The sequence below is a fragment of the Mesoplodon mirus genome (genome assembly GCF_964341445.2).
Source record: "Mesoplodon mirus genome assembly, chromosome: 20".
Lineage (NCBI taxonomy): Eukaryota > Metazoa > Chordata > Mammalia > Artiodactyla > Ziphiidae > Mesoplodon > Mesoplodon mirus.
Genome location: NC_138996.1, coordinates 11,322,204 through 11,337,344, shown reverse-complemented (window position 1 = coordinate 11,337,344; position 15,141 = coordinate 11,322,204). Strand labels below are relative to the sequence as shown.

The 15,141-nt window shown below is 46.5% G+C and overlaps 1 protein-coding gene across 9 annotated transcripts in view; it reads left to right on the top strand.

The window, feature by feature from the left end:
• TACC1 (transforming acidic coiled-coil containing protein 1) overlaps positions 1–15,141 on the top strand; it is a 96,509-nt gene that overhangs the window by 72,033 nt on the left and 9,335 nt on the right. For 5 of the 9 annotated variants that reach the window (XM_082608508.1, XM_082608509.1, XM_082608511.1 and 2 more), the window contains 4 exons: positions 1,001–1,208; positions 4,138–4,190; positions 11,049–11,174; positions 13,710–13,786. In XM_082608508.1, coding sequence (XP_082464634.1) covers positions 1,001–1,208; positions 4,138–4,190; positions 11,049–11,174; positions 13,710–13,786 — 464 coding nt within the window. The remainder of the gene's footprint in view (positions 1–1,000; positions 1,209–4,137; positions 4,191–11,048; positions 11,175–13,709; positions 13,787–15,141) is intronic. The other 4 variants (XM_082608510.1, XM_082608512.1, XM_082608507.1 and 1 more) reach the window with 1 other exon arrangement.

Sequence of the window (15,141 nt, the reverse complement as noted above, 5' to 3'; positions counted from 1 at the left end):
AAATTGGTGCAACAAAATATTGCAATCGATTTCCATTTTTTTTTAATTTTACTTTTGTGTTTGATTGTACTTACCAAACATTGTAATACTTTTAGAATAAATTGTGCGTTTGTAATTGTAGTGATAACTCTCCAGAAGAAAAAATGTTAACACTTAGAGACTTATGGTTGTAAAAAAAGGTTTAAAAAATTTTTTTAAACAAATGTAATAGGAGAACTTTAAAAAACTTGAAAGCAAATGCATTTCTTTGGGATAATTTCTTGATGGACGTAGGGAGGAAATTCAGAGAGGAAAAGGAATGATGTAAATTTCTGACTATTAAAGGGCTTATTCATGTTCGATATTATACAGATGGTAAAGTATCAAATCACTAGAGTAACTAAATTGAATTAATAAGCCAAGTCAGTATTTAAAATATAATAAAAATTTTTTCTTTTGTATCTGTGTGAGAGGATGGATGTTCTCCAAACTTGCTGTGATAATTTCATGATGTATGTAAGTCATATCATTATGCTGTACCTCTTATCTCTCCTTCCAGTTTTATCTCAATAAAACTGGAAGGAGAGATAAGTAAACAAGCAAACAAATAAATAATATGTAGCAGATATTATAGCCTTTTTGACTACTTGAGCTCATAGTGAAAGGTTTTTAGATGTCACCTGAAAATACAGTGGGGTGCATAAATTTTCCAGAAAAGTCTAGGATCTATCTATATGAGCAAAATGTATGAAAGCTATTTTCTTCAGCCACTTAAACTTCTTGCTTATAAATTTAGGCTAGAAAAACTTAATTTTTTAAACCTCAGGTGTGAATTACAGAAGGTAGGCCCTAGAAAATACAACCTTCCATGGTTTAGGGGCTGCAGCTTCTTCCTTGATTGGTACCCAGATTCGTGGAGAACATCCATATGGAATGGCAGCTGCTTTGCTCTTCCTGAGATGTCGCTTTCCCCACTGCTTGCCCTCCTAAATGGTAGCATCTCATCTGTTGCCTTTCCCAGGATGAAGGAGCAGTGATCTCCCAGATTTCAGACATTTCTAACAGGGATGGCCATGCTACCGATGAGGAGAAGCTGGCGTCCACGTCATCTGGTCAGAAACCCATTGGGGCCGAGGGGAAAGGTGAGCCAGAGGACGACCTGGAGTACTTTGAATGTTCCAATGTTCCCGTGTCTGCCATAAATCATACGTTTTCATCCTCAGAAGCAGGTATGGAAGCAAATCTTCATCTTTCTTACGTACATAAGCATAGAAATGCCTGGAAGCCCAGGGCAGGAGACACTTTAAAGAGATTAGAGAACGGGTCCCTTGATGGATAGGTTTAGGCTGCTGGTCTGTGCTTTGCTTCTTTGCCTGGAGAAGAGACACAAAAGGGTGTCAGTGGAGCGCCAGGGACGTATGGATCCGAGTGGCAGGATGTACGGAGACACTGATGTATCAGACTGCTTGAATTCTTTCCTAATTATTTCAGTCTGGCCGCATCTTCACGTGTAGTGACCTGGAACCATGTTGGGATTATTGGGCTCCTGGTTTCCCTTATAGAAATAATAACGACTGGGGCTTCCCTGGTGGTGCAGTGGTTGAGAGTCCGCCTGCCGATGCAGGGGACACGGGTTCGTGCCCCGGTCTGGGAAGATCCCACATGCTGCGGAGCGGCTGGGCCCGTGAGCCATGGCCGCTGAGCCTGCGCGTCCGGAGGCTGTGCTCTGCGGCGGGAGAGGCCACAACAGTGAGAGGCCCGTGTACTGCAAAAAAAAAAAAGAAAGAAAGAAAGAATAATGACTAACAGGTATAGTTGCTTCCACGTGCAGGCACTGTTCTAAGTGTTTTACGTGTAGTAACTCATGTCTCCTCACTAGGTAGCGTTCTTTTTTTTGGTTTTTTTGTTTGTTTCTTTCTTTTTAAATTGATGTACAGTTGATGTACAGTGTTGTCTTAGTTTCAGGTGTACAGCTACCTGATTCAGTTACATATGTTTTTTCAGATTATTTTCCATTATAGGTTATTACAAGATATTGAATATAGCTCCCTGTGCCATACAGTAGCTCCTTGTTTTTTATCTGTTTTATATTAGGCAGCATTCTTTTCCCCATTATCAGAGAGGGAAAGTGAGACAGAAGTTAAGGATCTCGGCCACGGTCTCCTGTCTAGTAAGTGGTGGACTAGGGTCCGAGTTCCCAGCAGTCTTGGCTCCACGGTCTTTTAACCACAAGGCTAACGTGTGAAGAGATGGTTTTCATTACCCTCAACTATTGTAAATTTTCCTGCTTGCAGACATGGTGGATTGAAAATGACTGATGCTTCTTCATGTTCTCATAAGGGCCTAGACCAACCTGTGCTGAAGCTTAGTGCTGTTTTCCTCTTTAGAACATTCTAAATCCGAGGCCGTTTTCCAGGTCCCAGGTTGTATCTGTGGCCTTAACCTTCATCGTGAAGCACTTGGCACCGTGTTCCTGACTTCATTAAACATTATGGGAAACTCAGGTCTTTAGCAACATAGTTCAATGTGGAGCTTTTATACTTAGAATTTAAAAAATAATGATCTATCATCAAACCAGAGAAGCAGGTGGAAATCTGGACTTTGTGAGAGTTATCTCCCCACCTACCCAGGTCTGTTTCCCGTCTGTAAAATAAACATTCCAGACACTGTTCCACGTTTCCTCCCAGGCCTCTTTTCTGCTCTGATGTTTTCTCCAAAGACCCCATCTGCCATTTCCTTTTATGCCCCTTTACCCATTACACAGGCTTTACCCTTAGGACTCTCATACCTACACTTATTTCTTGTATATGAAATGCCTTTCTTCACCATTGTCCTGTAGAGATTCTGCCCATCCTTGCTGGCCTGTCTCACAAAGGTCACTTGGCTCCCACTACATTTCTTCATACGTTCCATGTATTAGTTATGGAAGATTATCTTTTATGGAAGGTTATCTTTTATGGAAGGTTATCTTTGATAAACTTCTTGGGGTTAAGGACTGTGAGTGATTCATCTTCGATTTTCCCCTAGTGCGGGTCCATGGTCCATGTTTGTCGAATTATATCCTTCCTCACTAGGAGGAAATTCCTTTGGCAGAAACTTCGTGAGCTGGGGTTCTGCTAACGGAACAGCTACCGTTAACACTGTTCGTAACTGATTAGCCACATCGTGGGAGCGAGCAGGGGCCCTGGTCGTGTGGGGTGGGAGGGTGTGGAGGTGGGATGGGTGAGCTGTGTCCTGGGATATCACCTTCGGCCTGGGTCTTGATAAATAAATACAAAGATGCGCCCCAAGGAGTCTCTCACAGGAATGGGAAGGAACCTGCCACACAGGTAAAATGCCCAGTAGCTGTCCGTGAGTACAGGGCAAGTGGGAACCTGGGGTCGTCCCGAGGAATTGGGGCTTTGTCAGTATAAAGGAGCCGCTGAAGGTTTATAAGCGAAGTAGTGATGGTCACATTTGTGTTCTCAATCATTCACTCTCGACAGTGCACTAAAGTAGTAATTTGCGATTGCAGGTGGAGGACTGTAGCTTTAGCATTTTATGTGCTTTTACATATTTAAAAATCTTCTTCAACGAGTGCATGTTCCTTTGATCAGAAAAAGCATTGTGTTGGTTTTTTGTACGCATGGACTCTGGTGGTAGAGTGAAGCCGAGGAAACCAGCTTGAAGGGCGTGGGGAGGATGATGAATTTAGTGTTCAGGCACTGAAATTTAGAGGGTTTTGTTTTATCTGCTACATTAATTCCACTGACATACCCTTCAGGGCTGGAATTCAGATTCACTCCAACTTGGTAATAAAATAGCTTTCAGCGTTAACAGTTTCTCCTCTTTCTGAAATGACCCCGTGGTTAGTCCAACTCACTTGCAAAACTTTTCATGGACACAAGGGGGCAGCCTTGCCGTTCTCACCACCTGAGGACGTGCTTCCGTCTAAGGCTGACCGACCGTAAGCTCCTCTTTCCTCTGGATGTTTTGGACCCTGAACACAGACAGCGCAGTGGTCAGCAGAATGTAGCCCGTCTTCGGAGATCTTGAGATGCTGTTCAGGGGCCCATAGATGTCCTTCCGGGCCTGCGCTGGGGTCTCCCAGAGTCGTTCAGTGGGAAGGAAAGGCACAACCTCTTGGGATGACTCTAAAAATGACTCTCTGTGTCTTAGGTACTGAGAAGGAGGCGTGCCAGCAGATGGAGAAGGATGGACCTGCCGTGCCCGTGAGTCCCCAGGCTCGTGGGGGAGGGGTGTGAGCGCGGGGGATATTCAGTGTTTGTTTTGAAGCCCATGTTAACTCAGTAATTAAATTCTAGTCTGTGTCTGGTGATGGACATGAGATAAAAATAAAGCAGCTCCTTCACTTGAGGCGTCTCGGAGGGTGACCACTAGTACTTGGACCTGTAGCTGGACGTCCTGAGATGTCCTCCAAGTGTAAAGTGCAACCAGCGTTTGACAACTTAGCACAGAAGAGAAGGGAAAATAAAATGTCTCTAACTTTTTATACTGATAACATGTTGATGTTTTGGATCTATTGGGTTAACGAAACTATATTATTAAAATTAATTTCACCTGTTTCTTTTTACCCTTTAAATGTGGCTACTGAGAATTTTTAAATTACATATGGCTTACGTTGTATTTCTTTTGAGCAGCCCCGGTTGTAGACTACAAAATGGAAACCAGGGTTACCCTGTGGTGAATGTTACACCAGGATGTGTCCCCAGGACTGGGGGCACCAGGGCTGACCCACCGCGCGGCAGGTGTCAGGAAGGCTGGATTTGAGCTAATTAAAAGCAATTTTTTTTCTTTTTAACTTTTAGGCTTACAAAAATAGTACAAAGAATTCCTATAACTCGCACCCACGCTCAAACTTTAACCTCTTCTGTAATCAGAATCAGTAAACGCTGGTACAGTATTATTGTCTGGTCTGTAAACCGTATCCAGGTCTTACCAGCTTCCCCCACTAGTGTCCTTTCTCTGGCACAGGATCCAGGGCAGGACCTCACAAGGCGTTCAGTGCCCGTGTTCTCAGTCTCCTTTAATCTGTGACAGTTCCTCAGTCTGTGTCCTTCCGGACCTTGGCTCTTTTGATTCAAGAGTGCTGGTTAGTTGTTTTGTAGAATATCTTTCAATTTGGGCTCGTCGAGTGTTTCCTCATGATTAAATTCAGTTTACGCATTTTTGGCACAAGTGCATCAGAAGTGACCTCATGGGTATCGGTGCATCCCATTATTGGTGGAATTAACTGATCACGTGGTTAAGGTGGGGTCTTCTGGGTTCCTCACTTGAACTAAGTTTTAAAGGAAGAAGGGGGTTTGCCAGGTAGATAAGGCAATGAAGGGTGTTCTGGGCAGGAGAGTTGTACTGTGCAAAGACGTGGGCTTTATAAGGAGTTGTAGGGACGAATAATCTCACGTGATCGGAGGATACTGTGCATCTGGTAGGTGAGAGCCAGGCCACTGGGGCCCTAGACATCGTGCCGGGAGGCTTGGAATTCATGGAAACGCAGCAGAGAACTCTCCTGGGGGTTGAAGTAGGGAGCCTCATGATCGGTAGTAAATCAGAGGATGGGACGGAGGCTGGGACTTAGCAGGTAGAACCATCACTGCTTGGTGGCTTCCGGGGTGTACGTGGTGGCTGAGGTGGAGGTGGGAGAAAGTCGCTGAAGGCCATCGAGGTTTTCGCCTTGAACATCTGAGTGGTCGGTGTTGCTGATAACCAAGCCCAGAGGGGCCTCGTCTCGACAGGTGGCACTGCTGTCCACCTCGTTGTCTAAGCCACAACCCTGGGGTCCTGTTGGACTCCCCCGTCCTCTGTATTCCCACACGTAGGGTCTGTGGTTTCCACGTCCAGAAAGCAGCTGTTGTAAATCCGTCTACTTTTGTCGAGCCCATGGCCACCACCAGTCTTTGTAAGCCTGGTGGCAGTTTCCTAATGAATCTCCCTGTTCCCGAGGCTATCCTGTCCTCCTTTTCCATCAGCCAGAGTTGTTCCTCTTTGCTGAAACCCTTTCATTGGCTTCCCTTGTCTTTAGGCTGAGCTCAGGCTCTGCTGTGGCCTCCGCGGCTTTCTACACCGCCCCTGCCTCCTTCCCATGCCAGACCCTTGCCCAGCCAAACGGCCTTTCGTTCACTGCTGTGGGCCCGCCCCTTGGAGGCACTTTCTCTTCTCCCCGCCTGCCCCACGGGTTGGGACCGTGACTGTGTGCTGGCCCCTGTACGCCAGCACCAACCACAGTGAACACGGCTGAACGTAGGAGCCGGTACATCAGGAGTCCAGAGGAGGAGCAGAATCGCAGAAGTTCAGTGTTAGACGCGTGGCTCTGAGACATCTGTGAGACCAGCTTCTCGGTTCCCATTTCCTGTAGGCAGTGAGAAGCACACAGCGTGAGCTCAGGAAAAGTCAAGGTTGGCTTCAGTGGATCTGAGCGCCCTTAGGACACAGGGCATAGTTGAAGCTGAAGGATTAGGTGAAGTTGTGACAGAAACGTTCTTAACCTGGATCCACAGTAAGAATACATTTTGCATCCTGGCTCGTAGGTACGTATGACACATCTCAACACACGCGTTTGTATTGTTATCAAACAAACTGCACAGAACAGTATCTGCCTTTCTTCATGTGGCTCACTCTGATTTCTTCTCTTCTATTTCATGCGGCTCACTCTGATTTTTTCTATTCTATTTCATTTTTTTTAACGCACGTTGCTTGTCCTAGTAACCGTTTTCGTGACTCACCGTCGGACTGGGACCCACGGTGTTTCCCTGGAGGACACAGAGTAAGGGACGTAGGGGTGGGTGAGGGAGCCGTGTGTGCCAGGCAGAAGGAGGACATGCACACAGGGGTCAGGGCCTTGGAGCGTGGTCCCCTCTCAGGGGCATTACACAGCGGTGGCGGTGGTTTCCGGACAGAATCACTCTTTCGGGAGCCGGGTCTTGTAATCATTCCCAGCACAGCCACCGTGGCTGATGGCACAGTCATTTAGAGGAGCCACTGAGGCCACCATTCTGCAAGTAGTGAAGTGTCCCCCGCATCTGTGGGAGGGGGTCCTTCCCCACAAAAGGATGAGACTCCACCCTCCGCTCCCCAAACTGGTCGTGCCCTTAGGGAAACCAGTTTCCTCTGACGTTTTCCAGGTACTGTGGGAGCGTCGTCTAGTCTTTTCTGTGTGTAAAAATGGCAAAGGGATGGTCGAGGGCTGTGTCGAGGGGCCCAAGCACTGGTTGCAGATTGGGGAGGTTTACCCACGTTCTTGAAACGCCCCGGTTACGCTTGCACGTTCCCCAGTTATTCATCCACAGAGTTAGTCCCACCTCCCTGCCTCGGCAGGGTGGTTGTGAAGATGCGGGGAAAGGGTAACGTGCAAGCCTGAGCCAGAAAGCCCTGAGCTGCTGTGAGGTGGCATGACATTGGCGGGAAAGCTGGGGGAGAGCGGGAGAGAGAAGATGGGGGAAGCCTTGTCTCCAGAGCCCCCTGCAAAGACCACGTCCTGGGTCGTCATCTTTGAACGGTAACTCCAGTTGAACTTGCGGAAGTAAATTAATTTCTATTTCCTTAGAATGATGAATCAGCATTGCATAAAGAACTTGCAATATTCAAAACACTGACTAAGAAGTCTGTTTAGTCTAGCCTGTGCCTCTGTAAGACTCTGGGTGTTGCTCTGAAGGGCATTCCTGTTGCAGTCTCTGCCCAGCGCCAGGGGGCGGCCAGGGCCAAGTAACTAATCGGAGGGTGGTCATCTCTCTTTTCAGCTGCTGGTCTACAGCATCTTTCACTTAGGAGTCAATCTGCTGTTTTTTCAAAGAAATCTTAAACTTCTTAAAAGTTGAGTTCACTTGGCTTTTCCAGTGTGTCTCCGTTAGAAGAGGCAGGGGGGACACTGCTCTAACAGGTTCAAGGACAGATGGGATGAGCCTGACAGATCAGGGATCCTGATTTCTCTCATCGCAAGGATGTGCGCAGAGAATTACTTTGTGGCATCTGCACTCACTGTGAACTTACAGCAAAGACTCCCCTGGGTCCCACTGTCTGTAGACAGGTCTTTGTGGTCCTCAAGGGTAAATGCTTTGTGGGACAGGGAGAAAGACCAGGGAATATGAAGCAGGACCCTTTTGGAAGGATGTGATTGATCTGATTGGTTTAGCATCTTTATTAAACACGTACTAGATTGCCCAGCCCAGGAAGAGATGGTCAGGCCAGTTTTTGGTGATGGTAGATTCTGTAGGCTTTCTGTGCTGTTTGATAAACAGCATAAAGGACTGAGGAATGTAAAAAGCTAAATAAATCCTAGAGGACTGGAAAAGGCAGCTAAAATAGGCCACGGCTATAAATTCCTCGTAAGAGCTGTTGCATTTTGAGCCTTGGGGCTTGTGGCGTACGGCCAGGCAGAGGGAGTGGCGGGGAGAGCTGCCGGCTGCAGAGCCACTCGTCCCGGTGTATTTGTCCCCATCTAAGGCCTGATCTTCCAGCTCGGAACACTGCCCCTTCCAGACGCCTCATTTGTTAGAGCGAAGTCGTTAAACAAGTGGGCGGACTGAATTCATTTATCCCCTCGAGGATGAATGAGATGCAGACCTCCAGAATAGACAATATTCCCCTTTCTAAGAAAACTTGGCTTATTTCCCAAACTCTTGCTAACGTGAGGGTCACAGAAGGCACAGGGGACCAGTTTCCCAGAGTTGACGTGTCTTAGGGATTCTGATTTAGAATAATAAAAACAAAAGACTGATTTAAAATGTAATAATTCAGGGGCTTCCCTGGTGGCGCAGTGGTTGAGAATCTGCCTGCCGATGCAGGGGACATGGGTTCGTGCCCTGGTCTGGGAAGATCCCACATGCCGCGGAGCGGCTGGGCCCGTGAGCCATGGCCGCTGAGCCTGCGCGTCCGGAGCCTGTGCTCCGCAACGGGAGAGGCCACAACAGTGAAAGGCCTGCGTACCACAAAAAAAAAAAAAAAAAGTAATAATTTAGAATCAGACATGTAACGAGATGAACGAAATGTGTGGGCTGGACCTAGTAGGCAGGTTACACGGGAAGCAGGATGGTGGGGAGGAGTCTTGATGAGCATCGTGGCATGGGAGGTGGGGGGATGAGTCAGATGTCCAGTGTGTTAGTGACCGACAGCAGACGATCACGGTCTCATCATTCCTGGGTCAGGAGTCCTGGGGCAGCTTCACTGAGTGCCTCTGACTCGGGGTCTCTCCCCAGCTGTGCTCAGGGTACTGACCAGGGCAGGGGTCACCTCCAGGCTCAATTTGGGTGGATCTGCTTCCAAGCTCTCTCACTTGGCCGTTGGCAGAGACGGCCGTTCCTTGCCACGTGGCCTCTCCACAGAGCTTCTCACAGCCGGAGCCTCTTTGTCAACAAGTGACACTGCATGACTTTACCACTTTCTGTGCTTTAGACGAGGGTCACTGGGTCCAGCCTAACTCAAGGGGAGGAGGCTACACAAAAGGACTCGTGCAGGGGGTGGGGTCATTGGGGGCCATTTCAGGGCTGCCGGCCCCTGGTAGCTTCTGGCTCTGGTGATGGAGCTCTCCCAGGATAGAAGGTGTTTCTGGGGGACCTCGGGCTTCTGTCAGCATGGTGGGCTGGCCTCCCCCAGATGGTGCTGGAACGGGCACTGCCAGCTTGTGGCTTTTGCATTTTCCCTTTTCTGTGGCCTCAGCCAGGGGTTTGTCTATTGGACCCTTGGCTGAGGGCAATGAAGATCTAGGTAAAAATTATGTGTGTGTTCTTGAGCATTTTCTAGAGAGAGGGTGAGTCCATAATGACCCTGAAAAGTTTAAAAACCACTGGTCTACGTTCACCTTGGACATCCTGTTCAAGCTCGATTCGAACAAGATACCAGAGCCGGATTGATTACAGTCATAACTAATTGATCAGTTATGCTCACATTGAAGATTATTAAGATTATTCCCTAATCCTAACTCCAATAATTTTTTTAAAAAAAGATTCCCAGGGCTTCCCTGGTGGCGCAGTGGTTGGGAGTCCGCCTGCCGATGCAGGGGACGCGGGTTCGTGCCCCGGTCTGGGAAGATCCCACATGCCGCGGAGCGGCTGGGCCTGTGAGCCATGGCCGCTGAGCCTGTGCGTCCGGAGCCTGTGCTCCACAACGGGAGAGGCCACAACAGTGAGAGGCCCGAGTACCGGAAAAAAAGAAAAAAAGATTCCCAGGTCACCTTGGCGGGCATTTTGGGTGTTATTAGATCAGCTTTTTCCCCATTTATACAAAAAGTTAACATAGGTGGGAGGAAATAACCCCCAAAAATGCTTTTTAGGAAAAAAAAATGGTACAAAGCCCACGTTCCTGTGAAAAACAAAATCCCAACTGAATGTGGCTCTCGGGAACCCAGGTTTATGGCAAAAATCAAGCTGGTACCTCAGAAGGTGACATGTTGACGGAAGGGAACTGAAAACTCAATGTCGGGAAGACCCAGGACATGGAAATGCAGCCCAGACCCTGGCGTCTGTGCACGTGACAACATCACTGGTTCTCCGCATGCCAGCCCTCAGGGCCACTGAAATTCCCTGTGATCCTGAGTCATCCCGGGGTGGGGTCAGAGTTCACATATATTTGCCATTTCTACCTGCTTAGGCCTGAAAGTCATTTTAGAAACATTTCCATCCAAAGTGGCCAAATAATAGTACACACAAAGCATCTATATGTAAAAAGGTTGACACTTTTTTGGGAATTTATTTACATGGAACACATCCTCCCCAGAGATCCCCAGGTTCACGAGACATTAACCACAGATGGTTTTCTCTTTTACGCACATGACTCTCTGGTGACTGACCTCTATGATAATTACACTGTCTCCTTTTTGGATGAGAAGAAAACTTCTCTAGGCCGTAGGCCGTCCGTTAAAACAGAAGCCAAGACCTCCCTGATATTCATTAGAACGGGTTTTCCTTCAGATTGTACTGTAACTAGGTGTTTTCTTTTTAAGCCTCCCCTGCTGTTTTTTCCCCTTCAAACGTTTTTTAAAGAGTGTGATCAGTTTCTTCAGGAGGAAGTTATCGGAGGATATTTGGGGTTAAGAAGCTGAAGAGCAGACGCCTTACCTGTGCCCTCTCCCCCAACAGGCACTGCTGGAGTCCCTGGGGGAGAAGGGCCCTGTGTCCGTGGCCTGTGGAGGGGAGAGCCCGCTAGACGGCATCTGCCTCAGTGAATCCGACAAGACCGCCGTGCTCACCCTGATACGAGAAGAGGTAAAGGCTTCCTCGCTGCGTCCGCTTCTGGCTCCGTTTCTTTGTAAAGCCCGTGTGCCAGTGGGTATCTTCCATCTCTGCTGGCTTGAGTTCTTTCTCCCCAGCTGGAAGTCCCTGTTTCCTCCACTTGTAGCTTGTATAAAGGGCTCCCTGTAAAACACCTCGTTGGAGCTGGATTCCTGGCCTCCTGGTATCCAGAGGGCAAAGCTGACGCTTGGAAATATCCTTGAGAACTTTTGTACACTTCTTTATCTTTTAGCCCTGAAGTTTTACATATCGCATTTTGCCAACTTTACCCACGTATGTAACTAAATCAGCACCTTCATTTCACAGAGGATATATGCTAGTGCCTAAAAGTTTCTTAAATTCTAGACTTGCAGGAATGTAACATTGTTTCCTACCTTCATCCATTCTTTTTTTTCTTGTTTTTTTTCTTTCAGAGTTATTTTATTCAGAAACAAGCAATTATAAATATATGTGTCTTTTCTTCCCTCTTTTAGACAAATGGTAGAATACTACATATACCATCCTGTACCTTGCTTTTCTCACTTAAAAATACATCATGGTGATCATTCCATATCAGTATTTAATGCACGCCTACTTCTTTTTCTTTTTATAAATTTATTTATTTATTATTTTTTTTAAATTTATTTATTTTATCGATTTATTTTTTGGCTGCATTGGGTCTTTGTTGCTGTGTGCGGGCTTTCTCTAGTTGCGGCGAGCCGGGGCTACTCTTCATTGCGGTGTGCGGGCTTCTCACTGCGGTGGCTTCTCTTGTTGCAGAGTACAGGCTTTAGGCACGCGGGCTTCCGTAGTTGCAGCGTGCGGGCTTCAGTAGTTGCAGCACACAGGCTCAGTAGTTGTGGCGCATGGGCTTAGTTGCTCCGCGGCATGTGGGATCTTCCCGGACCAGGGTTCGAACCTGTGTCCCCTGCATTGGCAGGCAGATTCTTAACCACTGCGCCACCAGGGAAGCCCGCATGCCTATTTCTTTTTCACATCTGTGTAGTGTCCCACAGCCAAATTGGGTCATCAGGGACTTAAATTCTTGCCATTTCATCTTCAGTGTACTGGCCTGTCCCCTTCAGTGTCATAGGTCAGCTCCCCTCATGGTCCTAAGATGGCTGCTGCAGCTCTGTGCTTCACACTGCAGACATCAATGCCTAGCATTAGAAAACGTCTAATTCTCGCCATTCACCTCTCTTTAGGAACAAAGTCCTCTTTTTTAGGACTTTCCCAAAAGTCCCCAGCAGACTTCCTCTCACATCTTAATGCCTATAATCCCTCATCCATTCTTTAATTAAAGAACTCAACTCTCGAATCCCTGTATCGTGTTTATTGAACATCTGTTCAAAATAGATCTCTGCTAGACCTTTCCTGGACAATATGAAAGACACTGTTAGGTACCATTAGTCAGTTACCTCCCTCCTCTGTTGTGTTTCTCTGCTATATTTTATGTTTGGTTTGTGTGTTTCTTGATGATTCCACCTTTTTTTAAAGAAGGTAATTCCCTCAGTGTAGCGACTTAATTTTTATAATATAATGAGAGTGGTTAAGTACCTCTGACCTAGGTCTTTCGAACTGTTAAAACATAGCAATAAGTTGGTAATCAGGGGTGTCAGCTAGTCCTGTTGTCAAAACATAGGCGATGTGGTAAGGAGGCCCCTACAAAATCTTGTAAATGAGAAAAATGACTTCTTTCTCCTGAGAGTTACAACTATAAGAGGACCACCAGATGCATCGAAGCTGTGCCTGATCCCCTGAAGCAGACAGGTTGGCTTCTGGTTCTTGAGATCCTGATTGATGGCACCAAAATAAAGATTGTACCAACTAGAAAGAAGCACAGAGAAGTATAATCACAGGAGAACGATAGGTGCCCATCTGAGCTCCGTGCAGGGCAAATGGCATTTGAGGCCATGAATTTAGAGTGTTTCTTTCCAGTTAGCACGAGCCTCCCAAACGCAGCAATGTGGGTTCTGGTCTGGCGAGCAAGATCTTGCCAACAGTGAGATGGATGCCTCTGCCTGGAGGAACTTCGGGGCCCTATTCTGACTCAGTCCGAGATCTCTGCAGAATGAGACTGTCTGGTCAGGCCAATTTCCACCGCTCTGATTTTGTGGCAGTTGCGTTTCTCAGCCTAATTAAATTGGTGCTCTGGCATCTCCTTTGGTTAAGATGAGTCTCTGCCAGACAAATGGCTCAGCTGTTGGCGTCCTGACCCAGCAGGGTTCTGGGCTGATAGCCAGACCCCGGACCGAGCTGGAGTTTACAGAGATGGTAATAACCATTTGCAGCTTTCCTGGGAGAGGTTCTGGTCCCCTTCGTCCTGGTGACCATGTTCCAGCATCTTCTGCAGCTGAGAGCATTTCCCCAGTGTTTGTGAGCATTATACACAGATGTTGAGGGGTTTTTTATTACTAATGTAGATTGACTGCCTTCAGACGGACCTGGTTGTGTGTTGTTTTCAGGCTCTAGTCTTAAATTCAAGAGATTGAGTAGTTAAAACCAAGCTTTATCTCCATTATAATCTAGATAATCACTAAAGAGATGGAAGCAAATGAATGGAAGAAAAAATACGAAGAAACCCGACAAGAAGTCTTGGAGATGAGGTTAGACTGGAGGTTTGGGGGAGGGGTGGGTACCTTTCTGCATTTTTAGATTTAATACAAAGGAAGTGATGACAGTATATGTTTACACAGAACCAGCTGTTGAGAACTCGAGGGCTTTGCTATTTGCACCTTAATTTGTGACTGATGGTGTCATTTCCTAAGGATTGCTGACCAGTTATTGTATTCAAATGCTGTAGCTCATTTTGGGTTGTGCGGAACATTGCAAATAAGCAGAACCCACATAATTCTTGTCTTTTGAAAAGACAAATTTGTGCAAAAACATCCATTTGTTATTTGATATAATAACAGAAATACAGAGATTTACTGACATACTCAATTATGGAAACACTATAATTTCTAAAACGAATTATACATGGTAGCTTCAGATTTCACAACCACGAAATAGATTCTAAAAAGCATGTTAACAGGAAACAAAACTGACTTTACATTGAAATCTTTTTATTTTTGCTGCTCACTCCCTAGAGTTAGGAGCTGTGAAATAGCTAAAGATGGCATCAAAGAGCGGGGGGCATAAATAATTTATAAACTGTGCAGTCGGCCCTTGAATGATTAAGAAACATTTTAAGTATGTCCACTCTAATTTGTGGCTCTTGTATTCTTTGGTGTTTTGAGCATTTACTGGGTGTAAGTCCCTGTGCTGGCCTGGTGGGGAGGAAGGCACGGCCCCTGACCTTGGGGAGCTTACAGCAGCCATCGTAAGAACTTGGACGCAGGGTCAGTGTGATGGGCGCCACCAGTGAGGGGCGGGGGAGTGGTCACTTCTCACGATGGGGGATGAGGTCACAGGGAGGGGCCCCCGTCACTGGGCAGGATCAGGAAAACACTGCACTTCCCTAAAAGAAAGGTTAATGCGACAGGGTGATCTTTAAACCTCTTTGAATAACTAAAATACTTCTGGAATTAGAACAATCAAATAAAACCTGGATCTGAATCAGAGGGGACCCACTACCTGTAAGAGTGGTTCGGGGCCAGGGGAAGCCTGAACTCAGGTCAGGTCTCTTAGGAAAGAGCCCCAAGAATGTCATTAACTTATTTTGTAAAAGATTCACTTCTCTAAGCAGAATTCACATATTGCCTTGGGGTCATTCACACAAGTGCAAAGAAAAGGTGAAGGCAATTGTTTCTATAAATAGCACAAAAACTTGTTAAACAAAATCTCAAGAAAAACCTTTCTGAACATTAACAAATCTTAGGCTAAGCGTAAAAAAAGGAGGAGCCCCAAAGCAGGTACCTGGGTGATGTTAAGTTTGTCAGTACATGTTAATGTGTTTAATTGTTCGGGGCAGCGTTTCTCCAGCTTCCATTGTTAATAAAATTCTCTTCTGATAAGAGTT